The 26,794-nt window shown below is 40.1% G+C and overlaps 2 protein-coding genes across 4 annotated transcripts in view; one reads left to right on the top strand and one right to left on the bottom strand.

Annotated features, from left to right (window-relative positions):
- Positions 1 to 18,014, bottom strand: part of map3k10 (mitogen-activated protein kinase kinase kinase 10) — a 35,352-nt gene extending 17,338 nt beyond the window's left edge. Inside the window, exon 1 of one of the 2 annotated variants that reach the window (XM_008425774.3) lies at positions 15,209 to 18,014. In XM_008425774.3, coding sequence (XP_008423996.1) covers positions 15,209 to 16,157 — 949 coding nt within the window. In that variant the 5' untranslated portion in view covers positions 16,158 to 18,014. Of the gene's footprint in view, positions 1 to 603; positions 760 to 15,208 lie in introns of those variants that run through there. The other variant, XM_017308211.2, reaches the window with a different exon arrangement.
- A 2,902-nt stretch (positions 18,015 to 20,916) lies between these two features.
- Positions 20,917 to 26,794, top strand: part of sipa1l3 (signal-induced proliferation-associated 1 like 3) — an 84,213-nt gene continuing 78,335 nt past the window's right edge. Inside the window, exon 1 of one of the 2 annotated variants that reach the window (XM_008425771.3) lies at positions 20,917 to 21,085. The gene's annotated coding sequence lies outside the window, so the exon portion shown is untranslated. The remainder of the gene's footprint in view (positions 21,086 to 26,794) is intronic. The other variant, XM_008425770.3, reaches the window with a different exon arrangement.

Consider the following 26,794-nt stretch of genomic DNA (forward strand, 5'->3'; position numbering starts at 1 on the left):
CAGAGATGGGAGGAGATGCTGGCTAAGCTTGACTGAGCAGAGCTTATAAAAACAAGGAGTCACTCAGAGAGGGATGGTGACTGAACAAAACGACAGGATGAAGCAGCAGCAACAGTGATGGTGTGAGATGAAGAATGGGGGATGGGAACTATAGAAAGAAGGAGCCAAAGAGGAACATTTGAATATTAGGAGAAAGGAGCAAAAAGGTTGGGGGAAAAAAAATTAAGAAAGAAAAAATGAGAGAGGAGACGAGGTAATACAGGACACAATCTGTGTGAGAAAGACGAAATGCACGGATGAAAAGATGCCATCGTCGCGAAGCGAAGAGAGATGACTTGAGGAAAAGCTTTGGTCCTTTTCCTTGCAGGACACACAAGTCTTTGTCTCCCTTCATGTGTGTGCTTCACTCAAGTTATGATGCACGCACACAAACAATAAGTGCATACAAAATAAAAAACAGAGAAACTATCACAAGTGGAGACTGGATTTAAACAACACTTCATTTGGGTTAAAAAAAAATAAAGCATCTAATCCATTGCATGCCTTCGATTTTCCTGCTCTGACACCGCGGCTTTAGTGAGTGCGCTCCCATGTCATCGATACCTCGGCTTGGCTCCCGCTCCGACCACCACGGGCCTCAGAGGCTCTAATCCCGAGTTGCTCCGCAGCACGGTTTCCCCCCGCAGCCACCAGCTTTGTCGCTGCACAAAACGCAGCTGCCAGATTCGTGTGACCAGGCGGGCTCGCTTTCAGAAGAGATGGCTGCATTAAATGAGCTGTACGAGTCGGGTACAGCTATCTGTGTGTGTGCGTGTGTGTGTGTGGGTGGTATGAATATGAGAGTTTTTACGGGTGTGGGAATTCCTCCAGCTTCTTTCAGTCTTCTCATCTTCCTCGCCGTCTTCTTTTTGTTCCGTAACTGCAGCTTGTTTCATATTATTGCCGTAATAATCCCACACAAATTAGCCTCGTGTTAAATGCCTAACCACGATATTTGAAGCACTTACGAAATGTGCCATTCAACCAATTTCATTTGGTCCCGTCTAAAAATATGGCTGCTTTCCTAATTATCCTCTATGGTTAAATGGTTAATTAATCATATTTTGTTGGTTCAATTTTCCATGTTTGACATGTAAAATCAAAAAACTATAAAAACCGAATCTTTCTAACAGGAAGCAAGTTAAAATCCTGATCTAAAGAAACTCAGGAAGAGATCAGAAGAAGCGACTGACCTTTTATCAGTCTGGAAACAGTGTTAAAGTACCATTTCTGAACCACAATGAGAGGCATTATCCACAAGAAAATGTGAATAGTGGTGCCACAATCACGCCAAGAGAGCAGTGGAGTGTTCTAGGAGCATCAACTAAAGTGCAGAACGCTTCACGCCTCGCTGAAGGTCGCAGTTCAGGATTTAAGCAAGGTCAAAACCTCAGCAGACCAAAGAGATCTCAAAGTCCCATCTCACATTTGCCAAAAACATCATGAAGATCCCAAAGACTCTTGGGAAAATCCACGGCCTACTGGCAAGACAAATGTGGAACATTTTGAAAGTTGACGATCTCCTTAAATCTGGTGTAAAGCTAATCCAGAATATCGTAAACACAGTCAGATGTGGTCTAACAGCTGCTCTGCTCCCTCAGGACCTGGACCTCTAGCTGAAATTCTTCTCTCTAATAGTAAATCCTGAAGGAAAATGTTTGGCTAGCCTGCTTATTGGCTTCCCACAAAATTCTGCTCAATTCTCATCTCCTTCAGTACTCCGTCTGGGCTTTCTCCCATTGAACACAATTTCTCTGGTTGATTTTTAACCTGGACAATCAGAAGGACGCCGATGACGTCAACTATCTGCGGTGTTTTAGGATTGCAGTCTGCCGTGGTTGTAGTTTGGTCCATCGTGGCCATAGTTCTAAACATTGACCAATTGAAGTTGGAGCAAGAGGAAACTTAAAAACGTTTTATTGCTGGTGAAGATGTCATGGATTAGGTAAAATCAGACCCAGTCACTCAAGCATCAACAGAGTCCCTGGCTCCAGCAACCAGTCATTTCCATCGGTAAAAATAGATTGTGACACCATCAGTCAAAATGACGGACAATGCTCAGCTACGACAAATGCCTGACGGCAGCTGCCGTGAGTGGCCTTGATGGTTCTCCAGAGCAGTGAGCTGGGGTCTCCAGATGTTGAGTCCCACAGATGCTAAACCATAGAATTCACAAGCCGAATCAACCCATTAAACTCATAGTTGGGCTAATCAAACCATTCAGAAAGAAAGAACCGGGCCGTGTCCTTCAAGGTTAACAGTTTTCTCCTCCGTCTGGTCTGTGACTCTGCAGGTCCCCCTACACACAACATCCTTCTTATTCTGACACCTTTCAGTCAGAACCAGCATTGTCTTCCAGCAGCCTGTCCGTTGATTCGGACCACCCGGCCCTCTGCTCGGCCGGCGCTCTCTGGGTGCCAGGCAGCTGCTGCTGGCGCTGCTGGCCAACAACAATGACCCTCTAACTGCAGTCAACGGCCAGCAAACATCCAGCTGACCACAAAGCGCCGCTGCGCCCGTCACCGACATGTCCGGCTCTGCCTGCAGGACCCATTCCCAGCGTCATGTGGTGTTTATGCATTAGCAGCTTTGTAACATTTTGCCTCTGCAAGCTGAAACTAAAAAAAATAAAATAATGAATAGAGTAAAGAAGTAACTAGTTGCTTTTCTTGGTCTTATTTTCTGCTCCAGTTGCTCCTCGTTCCTTTGATGTTTTATGGCAAATAACCTTTCAAACGAGCGCTGAGAAGCACACCACCTGTGTTTGCTTTAATACGTTTGGCACGTCTGCTGACTCAGAGCACCTCTCCAGACCTGCTTTGCAAACAGGTTTTTTAGAAAGACAAAAAAATGATAAGATGTCTGCCTGCTCATGCAAATCTGCCACAATTATGTAATGCGATGTTTACATGCAGAGGGTGTAAACCGCACATTCGGACAGTAAAAACAGCAGACGTGCTGAAGGATCAAACCAGACTGAGAGTTTTTAGGTGAACCTGTTCTCCAATGACGTACAGTAAAACTGTGTCAGCCGTCTGACAGGTCCAGTAAAGAGAGCAGAGCATTCCCACTGTTTACTGGTGTCCAATCGATTCCCTATTGGCAGCAGCGGACCGTACTGTAGCAGTATGTGTGTGTGGGCGCTCGAGTGTGTGTGTATTCATCTGTAATAAAGCAGTCATTGAGTCTCTGATTGGTGTCAGCGTCTGGTTTGGTTTCTCTCTCACCAATAAGGAGGAAAACTAACCTACTGACAGTGAGGCAAAGTTCTCACAGTGGAAAAAAAAAAGGTTCAAAGTCATGAATGATGATCTGAACGGTCATAAACTCTTATCGCAACACCAAACGTTTCATGATGTTTGAGATCAAATGTTGTCAATAAATATAAACCAGGCAATAAATACTTTTCACTCTCCTCCCGAAATTCCTTTAGCAGAAACTTATCGTAGCCGGGACGTAAAAAATCCAGGCGTTTATATTGTGGAACGAATGGTTTCAATTGTTCATTATTCAAGGTGCGTCTATGAAAATCATTAAGCAGAACCAGACAACACTTCCAAAACAAGTTGGGACATCGCCTCAATTATAAATACGAACATCCTTATTTGGACCAGGGTTTTCTTCAGTGTATTATAAGCCTGGCGGGCCACCAGGCTTTACTTGAGCCCCCACCAGGCTAAGCATTGCTTATTTATTTAGGTATTATTAAAATTTATACATTTTTTTAAGACTTTATAGTTGGTGTTCACGTATTAATCTTTCAGTCTTTCAATAATGCATAATTATCAAGTGATATTTTCAAATTTCCTGTCAACTCTAAAAACTGTTTAACTCAAAAACACGACGGGTCGCTGGACTGCCTGAGCGTCCAAAAACACCTGGCTTAGCAAGTTTTCTGGGGGAAACCTCGTGGACCTTATTTCAATTTAAAAGAAAAACTTAGGACTTTGAATATCTATATCAAACATTTTAGGCTAATTATAAAACCAAATTATTGGAACAAAACTGCCTTCAACATGATTTAAATAAGCAATTTCAACATTTGTTTTTTTGGGAAAAAAAAGATTCGGGGTTTGATTTATTCACAGTCTCATAGATAAAAAGTGACAATCAATGATAAAGCTACACATCTTAGGTAAAATGTTAAAGACATTGTAAAAAGAACAGTTAACCCTGTGTTGGGGCTAAAAAGAGAAAAAAATCAATCCATTTACAAAGAGCTTCTATTTCACAAAAAGAACTACTTACAAATAAAAAAAACTTTTTGAAAACTTCTGTTAAAAGTTAACGTGTTTATTACTTATGCTTTAGCTTAAAGTCACAAACATACCACCATATGGATAAAAAGCCATGATTGCCTGTAATACCGACATTATTTGGGGTAAATACAACAGAATCACTCTGCCGGCTTATCAGGGGATTCCTCATCATCTCGTACCAAAACATTCTGCAGTTCCTACATTATGTCTCCAGCTGACTTGAACACGAATGAGCATAACGAGGGCCGCAGTACATAAAGACGTAGATAAAGCCTGCAGCCTGCGTTGAGAATGTTGGCCTTAATCTGCAGCGGTCTCACTGTTATAAAGAAAAATGGTTTGACCTCCTCTCCTAACTCACCCTACGCTCTCCTCTTTCCCTCCACTCATCCCTTCCTCCTCTTCTCTTCTCTTCTGGCCCGTTTCCCTGCTGAGCCCTCAGGGTTTTTTTTTCCTACAACCACTCCTCTTCTGCTCCGCTCCTCTCCCCGTCCGGCCTCGGCTCCATCCATCTCTCCGCTCAGTCATTCACAGCCTACAGTCGATCCTCGCTGCATCCATCTCCCATTCTTCACCGCGCCTCTCCGCTCCCTCACAGTGACTCCTGCCATTGTGAGCCCAGCTCTCTTTCTCTCTGTCTGCTCTGTGAGAATGGCCTCGTTGTTGCTGCTGCGGTGGTGCAGCGTGTGTGTGCGTATGCGTTTGTACATGTGTGATGGTAGAAGTCTGAGATCTCTGCCCTAAGTACAGCATGTCCTGCTGCACGACCTTCACCCACACTCCGTCCTGCATTCATGCTCCCAAAACGACTATAAAAGACATCGCTACCGAATCTGGAACGATGACAGAATCTGAAGGACTGTGCAAAAGTCTTTACTGCCCACTCATTTGGGCTACGATTATTTTATAAAATCAATTATTCTGACGATTAATAAAATAATAACAATTGGTACATTCTGCAGATCTTACATTGGACCACTTAAAGCAACAGTATGCAACTTTTAGATAAAAACTTTTTTTTATTTTTTATTTGAGATGGATAATCCGTGAAAACAAATTTGCTTCCCCCAATGCTAACGACCAATCAGAGTCAGAAGGCGGGTCTTGGCGCTGTCAATCACAATCTCATGTGGTGCTGCTTGTCCTCTCTCCTTTCCCTCTTGCTCTCTGCTATCGCTACAGCTTTTCCCCATCAGCAGATCTTGTTGTGAATGCTAGGCTAGTTAGCATTACCACCAATGACAGCAGCTAAACGGTTTTCCTTTGACGTTAAGTTGTATCTCTGCCATTGAGCAGCAAGTACATGAGGTTGAGTGACAGCGTTAAGACCCTCTTCCCAGCTCTGATTGGTTGTTTTTAGTCGGGAGAGGTGCGTTTCTTCAGACGTCGATTGCAGCTCTACAGAGCTAAAAAACAATTCACCTATTCTTTAGGGAAGAGAAACTGCTACTTAGCTAACAGTGCTAACTGCTAATCTAAGATGCTTAAAATCTCAAAATCTAACAATTTAGTCACAATTTAGTGTGTCTGTGATTTCACGCAAATAGATAATAACCACTCAAGACTGAACAGCTAAGAAAAAAAGCTTATTTTATACCTGTATTGGTCACAAAGTTTTAAGTCAGCTACAACCTCTACAACAAATGGCAATGTTTTCACTTTCATCCACATTAACTGATATCCAGGTTACCATTAATACATACACACATTCAAAAACAAAAACACAAACAGAGGCCAGACTGAGTTTTATTTGCTTTTCTACCACTTTCATCTCTAACACTCCTCATCGGTGTAAAATTAAAACCAACTGAGTAATGAGTAATGTTTCCTTTAACAACTGACTGTTCACAGAAATAACATTTCCAATATCTGCAATGTAACTTAGTATCCAAATGCACAAATTAAAAAGGACAAACTGCTGCTGCCAGACTTGGCCAGGATTCTCTTGCAAAACAGATTTTTTATTTTTATTTTTATCTCAATGGGATTTTGCTGGTGAAATAAAACTTAAATAAAAAAAAACTTGAACATACTGGTTTAAATGGTAGCTAAGAATTGACACTGGTGTAAAAGACACAAACCTAATCAAGAGTTGGAATAAAGTATTTATTTTTCCATTATAACAATTTAAGATAAGTAATATTGTCTTATGATTTGGAACACCGAAATCTAAAAAATTGTTCAGGAAAAAAGATTAAGCCAAAAAAATAAAATTTACAATACTAATAAAAAAAATAAAATAATCCCAATAAAACACACAGTTATCCTTCACTGTCCTGCCTGTTGACCGTGTTTGATAACAAATTTCCATTTGAAAACTGCATGCGCTGCCTTATATCTCTGCTCATAAAACCCGTCCACCCCCCAGGGTCAAAGATGGTGTGATAACAGCATTCCCAGTATCCAGCCCAGTTAGTCACAGTCTCGGCCTCCGCTCTGTCTCTGTGGGGGATTAGCAGCCGGCACTGGCCACCGCTCTAATCCTTTCCTCAACAGACTCACTCTCACGTTCTCACACACACAGTCGGACTTTTCTCTGACAGCAACCGCACACCGTATCTTGGCCTGCTAATCTGTTAAGTAGCTATTACAGCACTTGTGTGCAGGGCTTTTGCTGGTGTCGTCGTGGCTTTGCTTTGATACTTCGCTATGAAAGAGAGAAAAAAAGAAGACAAAAATCAATGGAAATTAATTTATCCGATCTGGTTTGTAATGAAAATGCTGGCATAGTTAGCAGGCCAGCTGTGAGACTCCGGGGTCGGTCTATTCAGAGGATTGTTAACTGTGTAAACACCGCCTCCATTTGAAGCTGGAGCGCTCAAAACAGCAGGTAATGTCAGGCACTCTTTGTCTTTTTATTTACGGTATTGGCCTGCACATCACAGGAGATCCATGAAAGTGCCACTTACACAAGCTCACTTGTTGCAGCAACATTAGCATGGAGGGGTTTTACCCAACATGAGCTTCAGTATTAGAATAAAGCCATTTCTGTATGTTGGGCCTGTATATCTGTAAGACCAGGCAGTCAGCTCAGATATGTCCCGGCGGGAGTCTAGTTGTTTTGTCGCACTGGGTCGTCTCGTCACCTGTATCGTCTTACCTGCAGATGACTCACTGCATCTACTAATCTCTAAATAAACTGGCACTGCATGCCTTTTTGTAATGAACAGCACTATAGCTCCTCTACTGTACTAAACAGTGGGCTTGGGGTTATTTGTCACATATTCATCCATTATTTCATTGTTGATTGCACCTGGACTTTTTGATGACAAGTCGGTCAATCTTAGCACAATGTTCCAGCTAAAATCTGAGCAGAGTTTAGGAAAATCCACATTTACGTTCATGATTTTAGGACAGAAAAAGGCCTCTTCTTGGTATCAGACCCAAGTAATTACAGCAAACCGTCGCCCATTTGCATTTCTGTATTCATGGATTCAGCCGTTCAAGGATTTTTACATGGAACGCAGCTCCAAATTGTGTGTCAGAAATGTGTCTATTTGTGAATTTTTTTCCGAAAATATTAAAAAGAAAATGCCGCTTGGAAAGCTACAATAGCTAGCCGCAATGCTTGTTGACATGCTGGCATTTGGAAAGCAGCCAATCCAGGAGCGACATTCATTTTCCTCAGAGCTGATTGGCTAAAATCATATCAGTGAAGATGAGGGAGACTGTAGTTGTGAGCTTCTTTGGTAGTGCTAAGATGGTTTCCAGGTGCATATTAATGCATAGTAAGGTATATTTACCAAAATAGACATTTATAAGCGCTTTTAGAGGGGGATTCAAGTATTTGTGGATTCTGCGTTGTAATCTAAATAATGTTTAAAAGGTCCAATATTTGCCTGAGCTTTGGAGACTTGGTTTTCTTGCGTTGCCATCCTCCTCCCTGTGCATGGTGGCAAAATAAACACAGTTTCTCACCCAGAGTTGTTATCGCAGTTCTAGCCATTTTAAATGTTTTAACTCCTTATATAGTTATTTCCTTACAGATTATGTCAGAACCTGTGAAGAACAAAACGCATCTGACTTACTTGAATGGTATGTTCACTTCTCTATCCCATTTTTAGGAGTGGATGAAAGGAACGACAATTTGTCTCATGTCCTATTTAGACTCAGGGGTGATAAATCTTGGTAATAAAAATGAACACATAACAGTAAAGCATGTTTTAAAAATCCTTTAGTTATATTTACTTTATGTACTCCCGAGTCGTCGTTTAGTTTGATACAAAAGTACACAGAACTCAAAGGACAAAACCAACAAAGCTGCTGTTTGGTAAACTGCTGATTCCAGCAGCTGGGCGCCATGTTGCATTTGAGTTTGGGTTAGCGGTGACTCGTCATTAGAGTTACCAATTAAACACTGTAAAGGTGTGGAGAAAGGACTGACCACTGATAATATTGGTCACACATCCTGTGACGTTGCAACTCAAACCTCAGAGCATATTTGTGGAGATCTTTTTTTTTTACTAATAACCACACAAAATACAACATATATGTGAAGTGGAAGATGAATCTGGCTTGCATCTGAACAAAGCATTTATAACCACCGTTAACCAAGTTGTCCGATTTTTTAAGTTAATCTGTCCCATGTCCCAAAAGTTGGCCATTTTACAGATTGAAAACAAGATCATTGCTAAAATGCTTTTTTACCCACTTAGGGATTATTATTGCTCATTTTATGATGATTAACATATATTTCTTAAAATTTGTGCTGTTAACATTTATCTAAATGATCTATTTTCTATTCTATACAAGCAGACATCTATCCTGTGACTCTATCTATCCTTTTCATTTACTTAAGTTGTCTTTTGGAGCCAAGTTAAGCAGACTGGAGCCCTCTGCTCTGACAAACCAGAGGCTGCTCCGGCATCGGAGCGACAGGTAAGGGATGACTCAGGGGCCAACGACCTGCCAGCACACAAACATGCCATGACATCACTCCCAGGCAGTCACGGCAGTCAAATTATCTCCGTTACACAGTCAGACGCTCAGCTGCCGCCGCGAGCCAAGCGATCGGCGGCGCTCTGCACAAACACACAACTATCAACAGACCGGGGGGACGTGGAGCGAGATGGGATAAATTTAGAAGAAAGCATCTGGACCGTGCTGAAAATAAGAATCCTTTGTTGTGTTTAACAAGGCTTTAAAGCCACGTTGAGTCTGGATAACGCATCACGTTTGGTGAATATTTTTGGTCCTTTCAGGCGCCTTCAGCCTGTTTACTGAGCCAGCTGATGGGAGACGGAGGAAAAGCTCGGGGGGCCTCGAGCTGCTCTGTAGCTGCGCTGATGCCAAGTCGTTGGCGGTTTGAAGGGGACACCTGAGACCGGCGCACCTGAACAATGCGCCAAGGTGTAACCCTAAACTTAGACGTACCCACTGTTTATCCCCCACGCTCTCCTTCTCCTGTTCTTTCCCATCGGTCTCCTCTCATACGGCTCCAAAAGCTTGTTTCACTCTTCATAACCCAATCTATTCCACCCGGGTATTCTGTCAATCTCCTCGCTCATTGGCTCTCTTGTCTTCCCATTGTTTCACCCTCTGGGCATCACCGATGCATCGTGGGTGTCAGACAGAACGTTATGGTTCAAACTGGATTTTCTCCCATTTATATCATTCAATTGGATCTCTATAGGATTGAAACGATTAATCTAATTAATTATGATTAATCAATTATTGAAATAATCGTGAATTAATTTGGTGATTGATTAATCGTTAACTGGAGGATACAGACTAAAAAATGGTCGTTTGACAACAAGAACAACACAGCCGGAGCAGTAAAACCTTCTCTGTCTGTCTGTCTGTCTGTCTTTTGCTATCCATTTATTAATTTAAAAAAATTAAGACAGTATTTGTAGCTGCAGATGCATCCTTTCCTAAATGATCAAGCGTACGCTAATGAAATCCTACGTTATTGCATTTAGGCAACAACAATTTTATTTTATTTTTTTAAAAAGGAAAATAAATCATTTGCTCTTTTGACTCTTAATACATTTCTAATACTGTGTAATAAAAAAAGCTTAAGTGGTTAAATGAAAAGTCTGCAGAATGTGCCAATTTCATAATCAGATTATTGATTAATTGATTAATCTTCAGAATAATTGATCAGGACTAAAACAATCATTAGTTGCAGCCCTAGATCTCTACCTGAGACATTCCTTCGCTTCATCTGCAGCTATTTTCACACAGGCAACACTTTAACTTAGAGGAATGGTGTTTTATACAGCAGCTGACAGCGGCTAGCAGTGGTATGACTCAGTGACTCAAAAGGCAGCAGCCGTGTCACCATGGAAGGGCGACTATATGAAGTTGTTGCCCAGGCTCTGCTGTCAAATGCAAGTATGATTCTGCATTTTGAATCTGCGCAGGGAGGAAGGAAGATGAATAAGATGGAAGAAATGTGGGTTTAAGACCAACTAAGCCTTCAGAGGCTTCTGTTGTCTCGCTGTCTGAGCGGCCTTTAGTCAGCATCTTTCACACTCCACCCGTATTTCCACGCATGTCACTCCAGTCGAACAGGCGCCCTGCAACACCTGCACGCACACCCAGAAACACGCACTTAGGACTCTCGTTCTCTTCTTTTTTTGGTGCTCCAACAACTGTAACTGTGTCTTTAAACAGCAAGTAGCACAAAGCCCCAAAAATAGCCCAGCGAGTTGCAGAGCAGATCTGCTCTCCTTGAGGAGGGGAGGCAAGAGGAGGATGGCGACAGAGAGCAGGAGGAGGTGCAGAGAGAGAGAGGAGGAGAGGTGACAGGGAGAAGATGGCAGAGAGAGACCAATTCTCCAGGATTTAGGCCTCCCTGCTGTGATTAAATTCAAGTTTCTCCTGCAGTGTCCTCAATCAGCGCCTCAAAAAAAAAAAAAAAAAAAAAGTCGCATAGCAACATGAAATGATCACATTTCAAACAATGTCATGAAAGAATAAGCAGAAAAACGTAATGGTTGCAGAAGTCAAGTTGACTGAATAAGTCGTTTCTTGTTTGCGTTAAATTATCTCCCACAAAGCAACCTGATATCTGCCCTAGTCGTAGCTACAAATCAAACACCTGTGAGGCAAATATTGTGACTTTCAAAACTGTTCACACCGCGATTACATTGTTGTGGTTTTGTGTCAAAAAAATTACATCTTGATAAGCTCTTAAAAACTTGTTTTAACATCATTTGTGACATCTATCCTTTAGGAATCAACTCTGTTGAAACATGCAGAATAGAAATTGCAATAACCTGGTTACATATTGCTAAATGAATATCTTGCTGAGCACATTTAGATTTAATTTCAGCCTTCAGTCTTCTTTGGTATGATTCTATCAGCATCCCATTTTCTAACCAACTAATTTTGCCCTTTTTAAGCCTGCAAATATTTTCCTATATTTGTCAGATTGTGGGGACTTCTCTCGTTCAGAGCATATTATCTATCAGATTATCTGTCCATTTTTTTCCTGGACTCTAGCATGGAACTTTCCAAGACTTAAATTTGTCTCAGATGAAGCTGTTGCATGATTTGAGACATACATTGCATAAGGATTTAGTTTTAAAATTGACTAGTATTTCAAAGGCTGTTAAAGATTTTATCCAAAGTGACAAAAGTTTAGAATCAAAGGAAAAGTAATCAGAGAAGATAATTCTGCCACCACCATTTTACTGTGGGTTCTTGGTGATAATTGGTGCCAAACTTCCCATTTGGAAATCCCAGTCTGATTTCATTACACCATACAATTTTTCTGTAAGGTTTTGGGAGAATTTAGCAAAATCTAGAAGTTGCTTTTGGAAGGGAAGGACCATTATTTTTGCCATACTCCTTCTTCCAGATATATAAAGAATACAGAAGATTGTTGTCATGTGTGGAACACAATTATTATTAAACAAAAATTAGAATTAGCACCTCGTTTTGTATAAACATATGACACTGGACAATCCAAATGACCAGTTTACATCTCGTCTTTTCATTAGTGAGTACAAATGTCAAATTTTAGCAATGCTGCATTTTTGTAATCTTCTCCTGACTGATACCTTGATGGCATCCAATCGACTCATAATACTCATACATCTTTTTTGAAATAAAAGATGCAATGAAAGCTGAAATTAAATGAAAAGGTATTTAAACAAAGTAAAACAGCCATTTTTGTTGGTTTTTTTTTAGAATTTCCCTCCATTAAAATATATTTTTGTTGTTGTTCAGTTGAATTGCAAGGGATAAAATTCACCACAAAGCTTGATTAAGTTCTGAAATTAGAAATCATGGTTTCACTTTCTTAAAATCACCAAAACCTTTCAGCAGCCGCTGTGGATCAGAAAACCTCATTATGCAAGATTACCATTATAATTCTCAGTAAATGTGAATCTCAATATTAATATGTTGTGGGAAGTTTCTTTCTTCATACCTTTAACCATCTCATCTGATAGAAAAAATAAATGGCACAATACAAAATGCTCTCATCACAAACTGCCCCCAGACAACAGCTTCATATACAAACAGTAAAGAGTTGAGTCAAGCTGTGCTGCTCTGGGAGAGAAAGAGAACAAATATGTGCTTTATTCCTCCACTACAACTGATAATGTGATGCGTAGCAGAAGAGTCTTGTAAACTGAAATGTTGTATTTTCCAACTCCCTCAATACAACAGCTATGAAAGGCAAAATGTTATCAGTGTCTGAGATTATATCTGGAAGATTACAGTCCAGTTCTTTTATTGAGATAGCAAGAGAGGAGGCTGTTTTCCATCTTCATGTAAAACTACATGATAAAAACATTAAGCTGTCATATCGCTTTCCAATGCAAACTACGTTATAAACATCACCACATTTCCACGATTTTCTAGAAGTGATTGTTTCTAATCATTTCTAAATAAAGAATGTGGAAATCTTTTTTGTCCCAGCAAACTAAAATCATGCATTGTACAACTAAAAGTACGATGAGGAAATAAAAGTAACATGTCACTCAACATACTTGGATAAAGAAAGTAAACATCTGTCAGTCAATTGACCAATGATCAGAATCAGTCAGTTTTTTCCAACTCAAGCTCATCAAGTTTTTATTCCATGTTCATTCGATGGATTGAAACTTTGAAAATGTTCTACTTTTAAGGAGCATTGATAAAAATCCACAAACAGAATGTTCTTTCTGTGCTTTAGCTTGATTTCAGTAAAATCAGGGGAAGGTCAGAGACATGCTTTCATGTAAATAGTTTTTAAAGATGTTTGGATTTGCATGTTCTCCCCATGTACTCCCAAAGTCCAAACATATGACTTTTAAGTAACTGGTCTCTTAGGTATGAATTAGAGATGTGCCGATCAGGTTTTTTCCTGCCGATACCGATCACCCATGAGGGCTGATCGCCGATACCGATCACAGTTACCGATTACATAATTTTTTTTAAAATCATAAACACTACCGGTTACATTATGTGGAAAAAGGAACCATGAATTCACCTTAATTTAGACAAAAACTTTTTTTTCCAAGAAGAAAACTAAACAAAACAGGCATTCTGCAAATTGTACTGCTATCGGTAATACTGTCTTTAACAGACTGATAACATATGAAGGCTCTGAAGAGGCTAAATAATGCAAAGAGCCAAAATAAAACCTCTCAACATTGCCAAAAAAATTCAAGTATAAAACTTAACTTACAATAAACAATCCTGAGTTACTGAATGAAAACTTCCTGATAGCATGGCGGCTAGCTGATTACTGCTAGTTCTGAGTGGCTGTTTCTGACTGAGCGGAGTAATTATGCAGAACAGGGAGGAGATCGATTTTTTTTTTTTTAGAGATTATATGTCTCATGTTAGGACAGCGAAAGTTTTAATATGTATGTAAAATGTATTTTTTTAAGTTAGATGCAGCAGCTTTAAGCATAGGTTCGGTGTGAGAGTCACTACCAGAAGAGAGTCACTTCTGCTCCACACTACCAGGTGGAGCAGAAGAGGTGCTCCGTCTGTGAAATATTACTACCTGTAGCGCGTAGCAGCGGTTCAACAGCGAGAGCAGCTTCGTTGTGTTGATGCATTTTGACGTGCTTCAATTTTCCGCCGCAACATGCAAACTTCCCCATTCACTCAGTGTGTTATAGTTCCACATCGCTTAGGATATGTTGCTGCGCGTTGGCGCAGTGTGAAGGAAAGAGGAGACCAGCTGCACAGGCAGGCTGCAAAATGAGATGCAGGTGATCGGTATCGGCAACAAGAGACAATGATCGCCGATCATGCACTTTTTCACAAAAATCGGCCCAATTATGATCGATTATTATTGTAATAATAATCGATCGGCACACCTCTAGTATGAATGTGTGGTTGTTTATCCTGAGTGTCTCTGTGTTACCCTGAGATGCCCTGAGACACATTAAAATTACACATTATACATCTGTTGTGTATAGTAAGAAGTTGCCTTAACGGCTTTTAACTATAGATAATGACTGTGAAAACTTACACCAAGCAGTGTGATTGTACAGCTGTCAGTTCTCAAATTCAATTATATTATCAGATTTATTGATGCTCTTTGGAGCCAACAGCCCCAACTGTGGATTTATTGTCAGAGGGGGTTGAAGATGTCATAAACTAAGAGTTACAGTTTATAACACATTTTCCCTCCAGACAAAGATAAAGAACTCAATAAATGTCCATCTATCCTGGTGAATATGACTTTGCAAAAGGTGGACATGCTTTGAACCAAAATCAGTCGATAACCTTTACCCACTAAATAGAGAGCCTCTATCTAAAAGAACAATTACAGTACACTATGAAAAAGCTTGTTGACAGTTATTTTAACTGCAGTGCATTTAATGTTAAAGATATGGAGTAATGGCAAGAGAGGTCAACAAACAAACTTTATATTTGTAATGAGCCAAAATCCTCGAAATCCTTTTTGGTTATTGCTAATCTCATCAGTACAAATTATTAAAAGTTAAAGTACTTACTATTGCTGGACTTGAGGTCTCTGTGGATGATTGGTACAAACGCCTGGTTGTGCAGGTAATCCATGCCGGTGGCAATCTGCACGGCCCAGTTCACCAGAACCCTCGGGGGAACATTTTTTCCAGCCAGTGCACGGTTCAAAGCCCCTCCTCTGGCGTACTCCATTACCAAGCAGAGGTTGGGTTCCTTCAGGCAAACCCCGCGGAGAGCAATAATGTTGGGGTGACGAAGCATCCAAAACAACCTGGCCTCCTGCCGCACGCTCTCCGCTGTGACACTAATATCCTCATCTGGATCTTGCCTGGCAGCCTTCACAGCGACCTCCTCTCTCCGCCAAACTCCTTTGTACACCTTCCCGAACCCGCCGGCTCCTATCACCTCCTCCAGGGTCAGTTCTGAGAAGTCAATCTCCAAGGGGGAATCACTCACCCGAACCGCCACCAGGCTCCCGACCTTCAGCTGCTGGTAACTTGCAGCGTCTCCTCTGGTGACATAGTTACTCGGAAAAATACCCACCTTGTCCTGGATCTTTCCTGTCCACCAACCCTCGTCCCCAGACACTTTGGAGTCTTTGGAGAGGACCTCGAGCAGGTCACCACGTCGCAGGGTTAATTCCTCATCTGCCGTGGCCTCATAATCAAACACCGCCGTCCAGTAAGAGTTGGGGTTTTTAACCCCGCATCGGCGACCAGGATGGGAATCTGGAGAGTCCGAGGACGAGACGGTAGAGGAGTTCCAGCTGGTTCCATTCTCCACCTGCACGAACGGGGCGGGGGACATTGGTGGTGGAGGGGTCATGCTCGGGGGCATGGAAGAGGAGGAGGTAGTGGTCGAAGAGGACGGGGGCCCAGGCCGGACAAGGCAAGGTGGAGGCGGTGAGCAGCAGCCCCCACAGCTGGTGCAAGACAGCTGCGGGGTGGCTGTGCTGCTTGTTCTTCCGTATGGATTCATGGCAGCCTCACTGCTGTTTGAAGCTTTGGGCTGGCCCTGTGTCAACTCAGGCACAAAATCCTCACAAGGCCCATGGACTCAGATGAAGTGGTCTCGACCAAGCTGAAGGAGCCCAGATCAGGGGATCTCCCCCCTCACTGCATCTCATTTATGAATTTGTGCTAAATCGTACAGTTGCAACACAATGCGCAAGTAGGAGGTATTGCCAAAGGGCAGGTTCACACAGGGGTAATGTACTTCAGGTCAAACAATGACAGGGCAGCAGGGCAGATCCATGACAGAATTTCCTAGAAAATGGGTTGTTTGCATGGACTGATGAGTCTTTTGAAAGCTGACACAAATTCTCAGTAAATTAGAAAACAGTAGGTATTCATGGCTACTTATATAAAAAAAAACGGATTGCCATCACTGTGGTTTTGCATTAGATGATGCAAATATTTAGTGATGGATGTACACAACTGTGAATAATTCATTCCTAGGTTTTAGGAAACGTATTCAATAAAAAACAAAATAAAATAAAATCTGAGCTCAATTATGACCTTGGAGCTTTTCGTTCTTGGCTTTAGTTTGCTTAATTTCAGCCAATTAAAAATGAACCCTGAGAGATCGGAGGCGGCTTCACCAGTTGCTGGCCTGACAATGAAGCCACAGCTGACTGTCAGATTAATTTTAGTAAGGAAAATAAATTATTAGGCTGCCAGTAACAGCCAAAGCAAGTGCATGAGCCGAGTGAAATCCTCTGTGCAAGAGGGGGGCGGGGGTTCACATTATTTCTCATCCAGCCGATGCACCTCCCCCGCCAGCCGTCTCCATGAATGTGGGCTGCTTTCTCCTCTGCGTTGAAATATCCGCGGATATCTTCGCCCTACATCTCCACGAGCCGGTCCGGGCTAAATCCTATCCACGCATGGCCACCTCGTTAGCCGGTTAAGCGTCCCTGAAAGGCTTCAGACAAAGGGGCCTCGTCCATTTCAATACAGCTGAGCGGGGATGAGAGAGACGGGCCGACGGCTGAGTGGCAGCAGGTACTCAGTGACTGCTGCGGGGCAGTGAAGTGGCACCATGCTCAGCATCCAGAGCAGCCTGAGCGCAACAAACCTGCCTCCGTGCGTGCGCAGCGGCCTGCATCAATCGCCTCTGCTGCTGCGGGGCTACATTAGGTCTGCTGCAGGAGAAGTCCTTCTTCGCTGGAGACCGATAAATACAAGCATTTATCATTATTGTGTCACGTTTAGAGGAAGAACTGCATGTTCGGCTGTGACGGAGGCTGTGTAAATATCTTCTTTAGCAGAGATGGAGGCTGTCACTCGGTTCAGTAAGGTGGAAAATATTGTCAGCGAAGATTTGCATGGAGCTGGCTGAGACCCGAGTCCACTGTAGCCATGTCCTTTTCTAAATAATAATAATAATAATAATACAAAATATTCTGATACGTGTATGACGCGTCTTCCGGTTCTGACTTCTTTATTTTATCCTGAAGCCTAACCTGGACACTGAAGGCAGCAACATCCACAGAAACAGTCGCAGGGGCGTCTTCATTAGGATTCGAAACCCCAATTAAATTCAGAATGAAATTAAAGCGGTCCTTCCCGCTTAGTGGATGTTATTATTCCGGAGCGTTTCGCCGTATCCAAGCGGGTTTTATCCTCCAAATAAGGCGTAGACTCCACTATTCCGCTCCCGAGCTCGGAGCTGTCAGTCTGTGGGCTGACTTTGCATCCAAACACACCGGGCTGTGGCGTGCACGTTCACGGGAGCGAGCGCGTCCGATGTTTTCGATCTTCAAGTCATCCGGATGGCCGCTGCATGCGTTTTCATCTCTGGTCATCCCTTCTCCGTGCGTGTGCAAATCTGCAGTTCACCTCAGCCTGGGCAGAGAGGGAGGTTCTGTAAAAATAATGAGAAACGGTGCTGGTGCATTGTGGGTAATGTAGTTGAGAAGGTCTCTCTTTCTGACCTACATCATTTTGGCAGCTGATACAATGACATAATTAGCAATGTTATGTTTGTATTAACAAGGGATTGATAACACTGAAGATATAATTCATTCGTTCCACAAAATAATATTCAAATTACTCCACTATAATATGGACCGCATTGTAGTTGGTTAAATATACAAAAATATAAAAATAGTGCGATATTTTCATGAAGCTTGACAAAAATATATTCAGGTTTAATTCACACCTGTTCTGTGATTCATAATGACTACACAAGACCTAATTTATGAATGTAATCAATGTTTTTTTTTTTTTTTTTTTTTAGGATGTTGTAGTTAAAATAACTGAATTGAATGGACATATACTACCAGCAGAAATGTCTTTATTATTTTTAAAATATACAACCAAACAACATCAAAAATAAATTAACATTTTAAATAAATCAAAATCTGACCAATGCTAGCGCTCACAAGTGAAGCTTTTATGAATCTATACTGCCCCCTGGTGTTGTTTTTAATGATGCAAGTTATTTATGTCACTAGTGAAACCTGCATTGCATATAGATTTATTACACACAAAAGTTTTTTTTAAATGTTCGTGTCAAAATTTTTATATAGCACATTTAAAAACAACGTCAGTTGACCAAATTGCTTAAGTTAAGCTAAAAATACCTTATCATCAAATTTCCTAGCAAAACACAAGGCAAAAACAAAAGATTTTCTAATCAAGAAATATGATCTATGATTATGTGACGAACTGCTTTACACAATCACGTTGGCAGCAGACAGTCTATCTATACCAAAAATCTATTATTGACAAATGTTGCATGTTCACAAAATGTATAGGAAATTGAATGAAAGGAAAAAAGTGTGGCAGAAAAAGTGTGCACAAACAACAGACATAAAACAATTTTAAAAGTGATTTTACAGCTATGCTTACATTAGTTTTAGAGTTTCTAATTTCCAGCCAAGCCCCTAAAATGTATTTTTCTGCCAGATGTTTTTCATATTGGTCTGTGATTTGAATTAAAACACTGTAACTTTAGAGTAAGAAGTGAGTGCAATTAAGCATTTGAAGGGAGTGAAAACCAGTTTGTTTTTATAGTATTTTAGTCTTTTTTGGTTCTGTTTCAACTGGAAACATTTAATGTCAAACGCAAACAGTGGATAAATTGTATGTTTATAAGTATTAAGATTAGTTTTGTTTGCGTCGATGAACAATAATGCTTTCTTTTGTTTATGCCAATGTTTCTTTGGGGTGCAATATTAAATAGATTGCAAACTCTCTAGAAAATGTGAAACAACAGATAGTAAATAAAGATGCAAAAACATAAATACAAGTAAAACGATTGCATAATTTTTTTTAAAATCACCTTAAGTCACTAAACTTCGTCCACTATGAGCCACCCATAGAAATTGAAAGACCTATCTGAAAGTATCAGGTTAGTGGGAAAATTATCTTTACTCACCACAGGGTGGTGCTATTTAACAACTTGTGCACTTGCGCTTAAATTCAAATTCAATTTGTGGATTTCTAGACACCAGTCGACAAATGCCATCTCAATTTCAAATGAAATCAAAATGCTATCCAATTTTATGCCAATAATCGTAGAAACGGGTGTCCATTGTTCAATATAGCTGATCAAAATAAACATTTCAGAAAGTCAAAGCAAATCTACATTTAAGAAAACTCAAAAGTTTCTGAAGACAAATATCAGTGTCCTGCAGTTTTTCAGTTTTTTTTTTTTTAACTATGAGTAATTTATCCCACCTAAACTAATTTTTGAGAATATCGGAAAACTCACAACTAAAATTACCAGTTGACATTTCAGCATTTTGTTTGTCCTAGATTAAATTGTAAAGTCCAATCTGTTTCTGGTTGCTGTAGAAATAGAGATATAATCATATTTTTAAAAGTACAACTACGAAGATAAATGATTTTTAAAGAATAGTTAAAAGTCTCTAGTAACACCAGTAATCAAGCTAATAAAGTTTAATTATTAGCTTGATATTGGAAATATATATATATCCAAATATATATTTCCATATGGAAATACATATATCCAAATATATTCTGGATGATTTATTATAAAATAGAATGGGAATATAACTATAAAACCTACAATGTATATGATATCTCAGTTTTTCCCCTAGACAAAATCCATCCATATTGTCCACAGTGTTTATTCTCGATACTTAAAATAACATAATTCTGGTAACTGAAAACAGTGCACGTTAGTATAAGAAATGATTAATCTATCCTCAGAAAGATAATGTTTGGTCTGAAAGGTCTATTTTTGATATGAAAGATACACTTCTGGAAATCTTGAATGTAATTATATAATGAAGAACAGAGCTGTGTGCTTTTTATAAGAAGTATTTTTGCTTGTTTCAATGTTATTTTAGGAATGGGGCCTTTCACTGTTAGAAATTAATTTGGAACAACCCATTTTAAAGAGTTGCAGGAAAAAAAACATTAAGAAAAAAAAATCTGCTGCACTCATTATTGACGATCAGCTGAGACTGAATCCAAATTGTTTTAGTGGATGAATTACTCAAAAAAAAATTTAGTTCTTGAAAAAACTCACAATTAATTGACATTTATGGTCATTTCTGGTGTATTTCATAAACAGTTAATTTAAAGCAATAATGTATGTGAGAAGGAGAAATATAATTACTTTTAAGTTTAAAAGTAAATGGATATGTAGGATTTGATAATATATCGAAACGTCCTGCTTTAGCGTGGCAGCCACCATGGCAGTAGCGCTCTGCTGCCCCCTCTGGTTACTATCAGCGTGTTGCAGCTAACGTGTCTGCGCATGCGCGGTAGGAGTGCGGGCGCAGTTTGTACCGTGGTTTCGGTTGAGCATTCTTGGCAACGTCTCGCTCGGAGAACAGGCTGCAGACTGAGGTGAACCAACGACTGTTTCCCCCCCGACGTCCAGAGAGTTGTGATTAACGGACTAACAGGACACACCAGAGCGGGTTTTAGGTAAGGTTTTCATTGTCTCTGCGGTTTTCTTTGGCTTGTTTTAGCTCAACTGCGGCAAATATTCTTAGGAGCTGAAAAGTGACGAGAGAACTGAACGTTAGCGAGCAGGGCAAACACCGAGCGGCGGCAGCTGAGCCAACCAACTTCAGTCAGCCTCTCTACTACCGCTCAACCGTTTGTCCCTCAGTCTAACCTGGAGGCTGGTACCCCAGCTCCGAGCTCTGCCTCAACCTATGAGTTCCCGGGGAGCTTCAAATCTACCGCTACCCGCGATAATTTATTTACTACAAAAATACTCCACAACCTCTCTGATCATTCATGATCCAGTGCGCATGCTCTCTGGGGTTCTATAGAATTCGGGTTTGTAGTTTTTCTGCGCATGAATTAATCACAGTTGCGAGGGCCAGTGGAAAATGGTAAAAACTACAAGTTCCAGACAATGGAGCTTTGTTTGGGAGCTAGGCTGCTAAGTTAGCCTGGAAACAAGCTTTGAATTTCGAGTAGTTGCACCGCAATGGGAAGTTGTGCTGGTTGGAGACTCGCTTCGCTGCGCGGAGCATGACAAATGTTTGGGCTGCGGGGTTTAAACGGTTGTTTGCGGCTACGGTTCGTCATGAGGGGGCGTGCAACACGTTTTAATTGTGTTGTAGTAAAAGCAGGGCTGGAGGAGTTCCTCTGCGTGTGTGGACACGCACAGTCGGTTCACCTGTCGGAAGACCTGTGTCAGTTTGATCAGGATTTGCAAACGCATTGTTGCACAGGTGTGTTTGTGTATACACCGGCTGAAATGGGGGAAGATGATGCGTGTCTTTGCTATTGAAATCCTATGTGTTGCTGCTGCTGTATTTCCCAGCCTTCGGGAAATGGCACCTTGAGCATTAGGATGTGGATTCCTGAGAGCAGCAGAGCATGGCTGCACGGTGCATTTTCTTGGCACCATTTATTCTGATTACCTTCCAAAAATGATTATCCTTAAAAAAAAAAAAGGTGACTGATGTTCAGGTTACTTAGCTTGGGAATGTTTCTGATTAGTCACGTGAGCAGCATTACAAATTAGTGTTTGTGTGCAGTGGGTATAACCTAGATTTCACGTCCAGTGTGGAACTCGGGTGGTTCTGCACATTGTAAATCCAATAGAGGAGTGTTGTTGATGGATCACTGCAGAGGTTCATGCAGTTTCCATATCCAACTTCTATTGCTCTTTTGCAGGTATGCCAACACAATATTTAAAAGTTGCATGTGAAAACAATCTGTTTCATCTGACAGCAATAAAATAACTTATGCCAAGATGATTTATGTAGGTCAAAAAAATTATGTCGTCAGCCTGTTGAGCGCTAAAAGACTGGAGTAATTTATTTCCCTCAATTTAAGTTGGATACCTGAAAACTTGTGACTCAAAATAAAATAAAAGAAATGCTTAGCTTCAAAATATTTTAGCTCTTGTCTTTACATATTTTGCTGGACAATAAATTATCCCAGGAATTATTGTAACAAATGATTGAGACCATCTTCAAGTAATATAATGGTAAAACCATAATGATGCAAGAACACATTCTCAACAAACTTTAAAATCTAGTAAACATTTAACACTCAAACTGATGGACATTTTAAATATCCACAATAAACAAACAAAACAACAGAAACGGTAAATAAAATGAATTACGAAGTCTCTGTAATCAACATTTTTCTTTAAAAAAGGGCCAGTTGAGACCAATACACCACACTGACGACCAGTTTTGGTAGAAAGAGAGCCAAGAGAAAAACGATAAATTATGCAAATGGAAATTATTGAGCGTGTTTTAATATATCATGCAATTAATTGATTTATTGCTTATTGTGACAGGCCTACTTGTCATAAAACATTCAACAAGCAGTGCTTCATGAATGTTCTGTCCTTTTGAATAAATGTCCAATAATTTATTTTGTAATAGTACTTTCATTGAGCCAAAAGGTTGCACTTATTGTTTCACCATTGAATCCACTGTTAACGTCAGTGTTGGATGTTTAAATTGACAATATACAGTGTTAACTAACAGTCATTATTATAGCTGGATGATGCTGGGAAATCACATGATGGTGATATTATTGTTAAACATTGCAGTGGTGAAATCAGCTTGGATAAATACCCATTTTCTTCACTTGTCTCGTTCTCTCTGTGACCTTTAGCTACAATCAGCTTCCTGATGCAGTGAGACTCCAGCTAACAACTACTGCATTCAATACCAGGGCTGTATGATATTAGGAAAAAATCCAACATATGATATTGATGAGTGCTGCGTTAACTACACAAGTTATAAATAATCAGATAATTATTAAAAAGTGTTGATGTCTGTCTGCTTCAAGATTCATGACTTCTGATAATGGGCAATCTGTCAAGCTTCTTGGGGTTGGAAATCAATATTTCAATAAAACACAAGGTTTTATTGGAAAAGCAACTTCTGGCCAGCATATGCTGTTTTGGAAATAAAGCGGCTTGGGTTGTAGTTTCTCAATGACTTGACCAAATTTACTTTCTAAAGAAAAAAAAATCTTAAAAAACAAGTGTCATCTAATACATTATAGCCAAATAGAATTTGAATTCATGTTACTGAAAGTATTAGCTAATATAATTGTAGTCCAGGCAGTTCTTTACAACGTGCTTATTGTGTTCTGTGACACATTTATATTGTCCTGCCCTGTTATATCTATTTGTACAATAATTTCAGTTTTATTGAAATTATTGCGCTGAGGTTTTCAGACAAATAAAGCTTTTGGCTACTAACTTATTTTCCGTCTATCTTTGTAACGCTATACCTGTCTGCCAAAGCAAGGTCCCATAAACATATTGTTTGGAAAACGGCTGTGAAGCATGGTATCAGTCGTTGCTCAAGCATGTCCAATCATGCTTTTTGATTACTTGCTATAAACAACAGGAATTTTTGATAAACATCTTGCAAAACTGCTGGATCTGATATAATAAAAAAGTGTCCTGAGGATTGTTTGAAAACATAGTGTAGTTGTGTTTAAAGTCTAGATCTTCATAGAGCCTTTGGCATCTGTTATTGCTTTTAAAAAATATAGATGTGATGGGCTTATTTATTCTACCCTTTATTTTAAGGTTATTTTAACCTTTTAAAAGCTCTTCTAGTTTCTTTTAGAGGTTCAGGAAATTAGTGGGGGCACACTTCTAGATTATATGTTGGGGTGGGGGCTGGTCACACTCACAATAATATCACAAAAAAAAGAAATCTTCCAAAATAAAAAATCAATAATTTGATACAATTAACACAAGGAAGCTCAGCCACAAATAGATAATTTTCTACCAACTGCTATTATGTGATCAACTGAATATAACTGGATATGTACTGAATTGGGTTTTCCCGTTTCTGTCTCAGGAAACGGAAACAATTTGTTGTGAAGTGGCTGTATGAAAATAATCACAACTTAACTGAATTATCTTAACATTATAAGTAATGTTTATGTAGTAGTACTGGTACAGAAATGTATGGTCCTCAAGGGGCAATTGGATTATAAGTCATATTAACTGATATTACATTTCCACTGTTGACACTGGAAAAAAATGACCCAACTGCTGCTATTGCTTCTGCTTCAGTTAAACACTAACAGTCACACTAATTTTCTCCATTCTGCTTCACTTCATTGTCAGTTGTTCTAAATGTAACATCTCCCCATCTTTGTAATCCCTGTATGCTGTATTCTTCAACTTGGTGTGATACATTATCTGAGCTAATCTGGACTATTTTCATAACTTCGACCTGATGTCACTGGGTATGGTACAGCGCCTCCAGCAGTCATCTTGTAGTCGTCTCCAAAGGGTGCCAGATAACAGTTGCTTATGATCTGGGATCAGTCTGAACATCTCATATTTTCTGCTACTTAGTTTGGTGTTTCATTGCAAGCAGCTGCAGGAACAAAGAACACTGTCTTCAAAGGGAGCTGGATGTGGGCCACCTGAGTGATTTCGCCTGTAAACATTGGTTTGAATCACCATGTTGTATCTCCGCACGAATGATTCAGTTGTTGATTTCTTTCCTCTTTTTCTTTGTTCTTGAAAAATCATTTTGGAGAACTTACTTGCAGGATTTTTTTTTTTTTTTTGTGATGACCGCCTTTTTAGGAAAACAAAAATCTTACCATCGGTGTCCCTTGTAACAATTTCACTAATGCGTCAAAAGCTGTGCTTTTGGCACCTGCGGGTTTTTGATTCCCAGCTGCGACACCTTGGCAGCCCTTCTGCTGTTTGTAATATCATCCCTTGCCAGGCTTCCAGTTAATCCTTTTACGCATCCTTTCGTTAAATAAAGGTTAATATAAAAGAAAGTGTGTGCTTCCAGAATGCTGGGGAACAAACACATGCACTCACACACCATCCATCATGATCATAGATGTGTCCTGATAGGTCAGAGTGGGAGGACAAACCGTTAGAGCATGGATACCATCTGCTCTGTGTCAAGGTCCATGCTTGCGCCCCAGTGTGTTTGCATAAGTGTATGTTTTAAGGAGACAGGCATGTAAAATTGTCTTAAAATTCCCCTTTTTTCCTCAAGTGTTATTGAATAACCTGAACATTACAGGCTACTTGGACTCGGCTCATATCGAGCTGCATTTTAAACTGGTCTCCCCAATTCTTCCTCATATATTAACAGGTTAGACCAGCATTGGCAGTTACTCCACAAGCTATCACACCTGTCATTACAGCTTCCTCCTAGCTGGGCTGAAATGCTGTTAGGACATTAACTGACTCCGGTCAGCAGGTGTTTCTGCTTGATTGCAGATGTAATTCTTTGTGCTTTTATCGGAAAATGTGAAATGAGGTGAAGTTATCATCGACCCAGTGGTTCAGACCAGGGAACCCCAATTTATGTTTGGTCAAAAACTCTGGTGTACAGAAAAAAAAGCCACTACGAACATATTTTGGATCCATATACAAAATTGCCTAAAACTGAACAAAGTATTGGCAATAAATTAAATCCTTTCTGAGAGCATTAAAATTTATAATTTAGACAATCGGTTAGTTTTTTTTTTTTGTCTTGTAAAAGTATTCATACTGCTTGAATTTTTTCACATTTGCTTTATTGCCATATTTTATTGGGATGTTTTGTGGTAGACCAATGCAAAGTAATGGATGAGTGTAGAAAAACATTGACAGTGTGTTTTAGAGTATGTCCATCAGCTTTGTGCATACAGGTACATCCTTTGCAAAGTAACTCAGTCTGATTGGATGGAGGTTGTAGGCAAAGCATTTTGTTTGGATATTGGCTGGGCCATTCTAACACATCAACATGCTTTCTTCTATACATTGTAGCTCTGACTGCATGTTTGGGATTATTGTCCCAGTGGAACATTTTTCATAACCTTGCTTACTCTAAAAAAAATCAACAGCTTTATCCCTAACCTGCTTGATGTATTTCTTAGTCTTTATTCTGCCTGTTCACTAGTGGTTGTTTTCACACATGATAGTCCAGTGGACTCGGTTAGATTGGGTACCAAAATTGCAACATTTGTTACATTTTCAGCTGATCGTTTTCCAATCGTTTTCACAAACCAAACCATTGAAGGAAACGACGAGAAAACCTCTGAAGAACATTGGGTCGTTTTCTTTCCTCTCTAAAAAAATATGTGGTAAACTGTCTTGGTTTAGAACATAAAATCCCAATAAAGTACTAGGTTTGTGTTATTAAAGAGGCACAATATGAAAAGGGGATTTAA

Source organism: Poecilia reticulata, chromosome 13 (genome assembly GCF_904066995.2).
Source record: "Poecilia reticulata chromosome 13, P_reticulata-male-v2, whole genome shotgun sequence".
Lineage (NCBI taxonomy): Eukaryota > Metazoa > Chordata > Actinopteri > Cyprinodontiformes > Poeciliidae > Poecilia > Poecilia reticulata.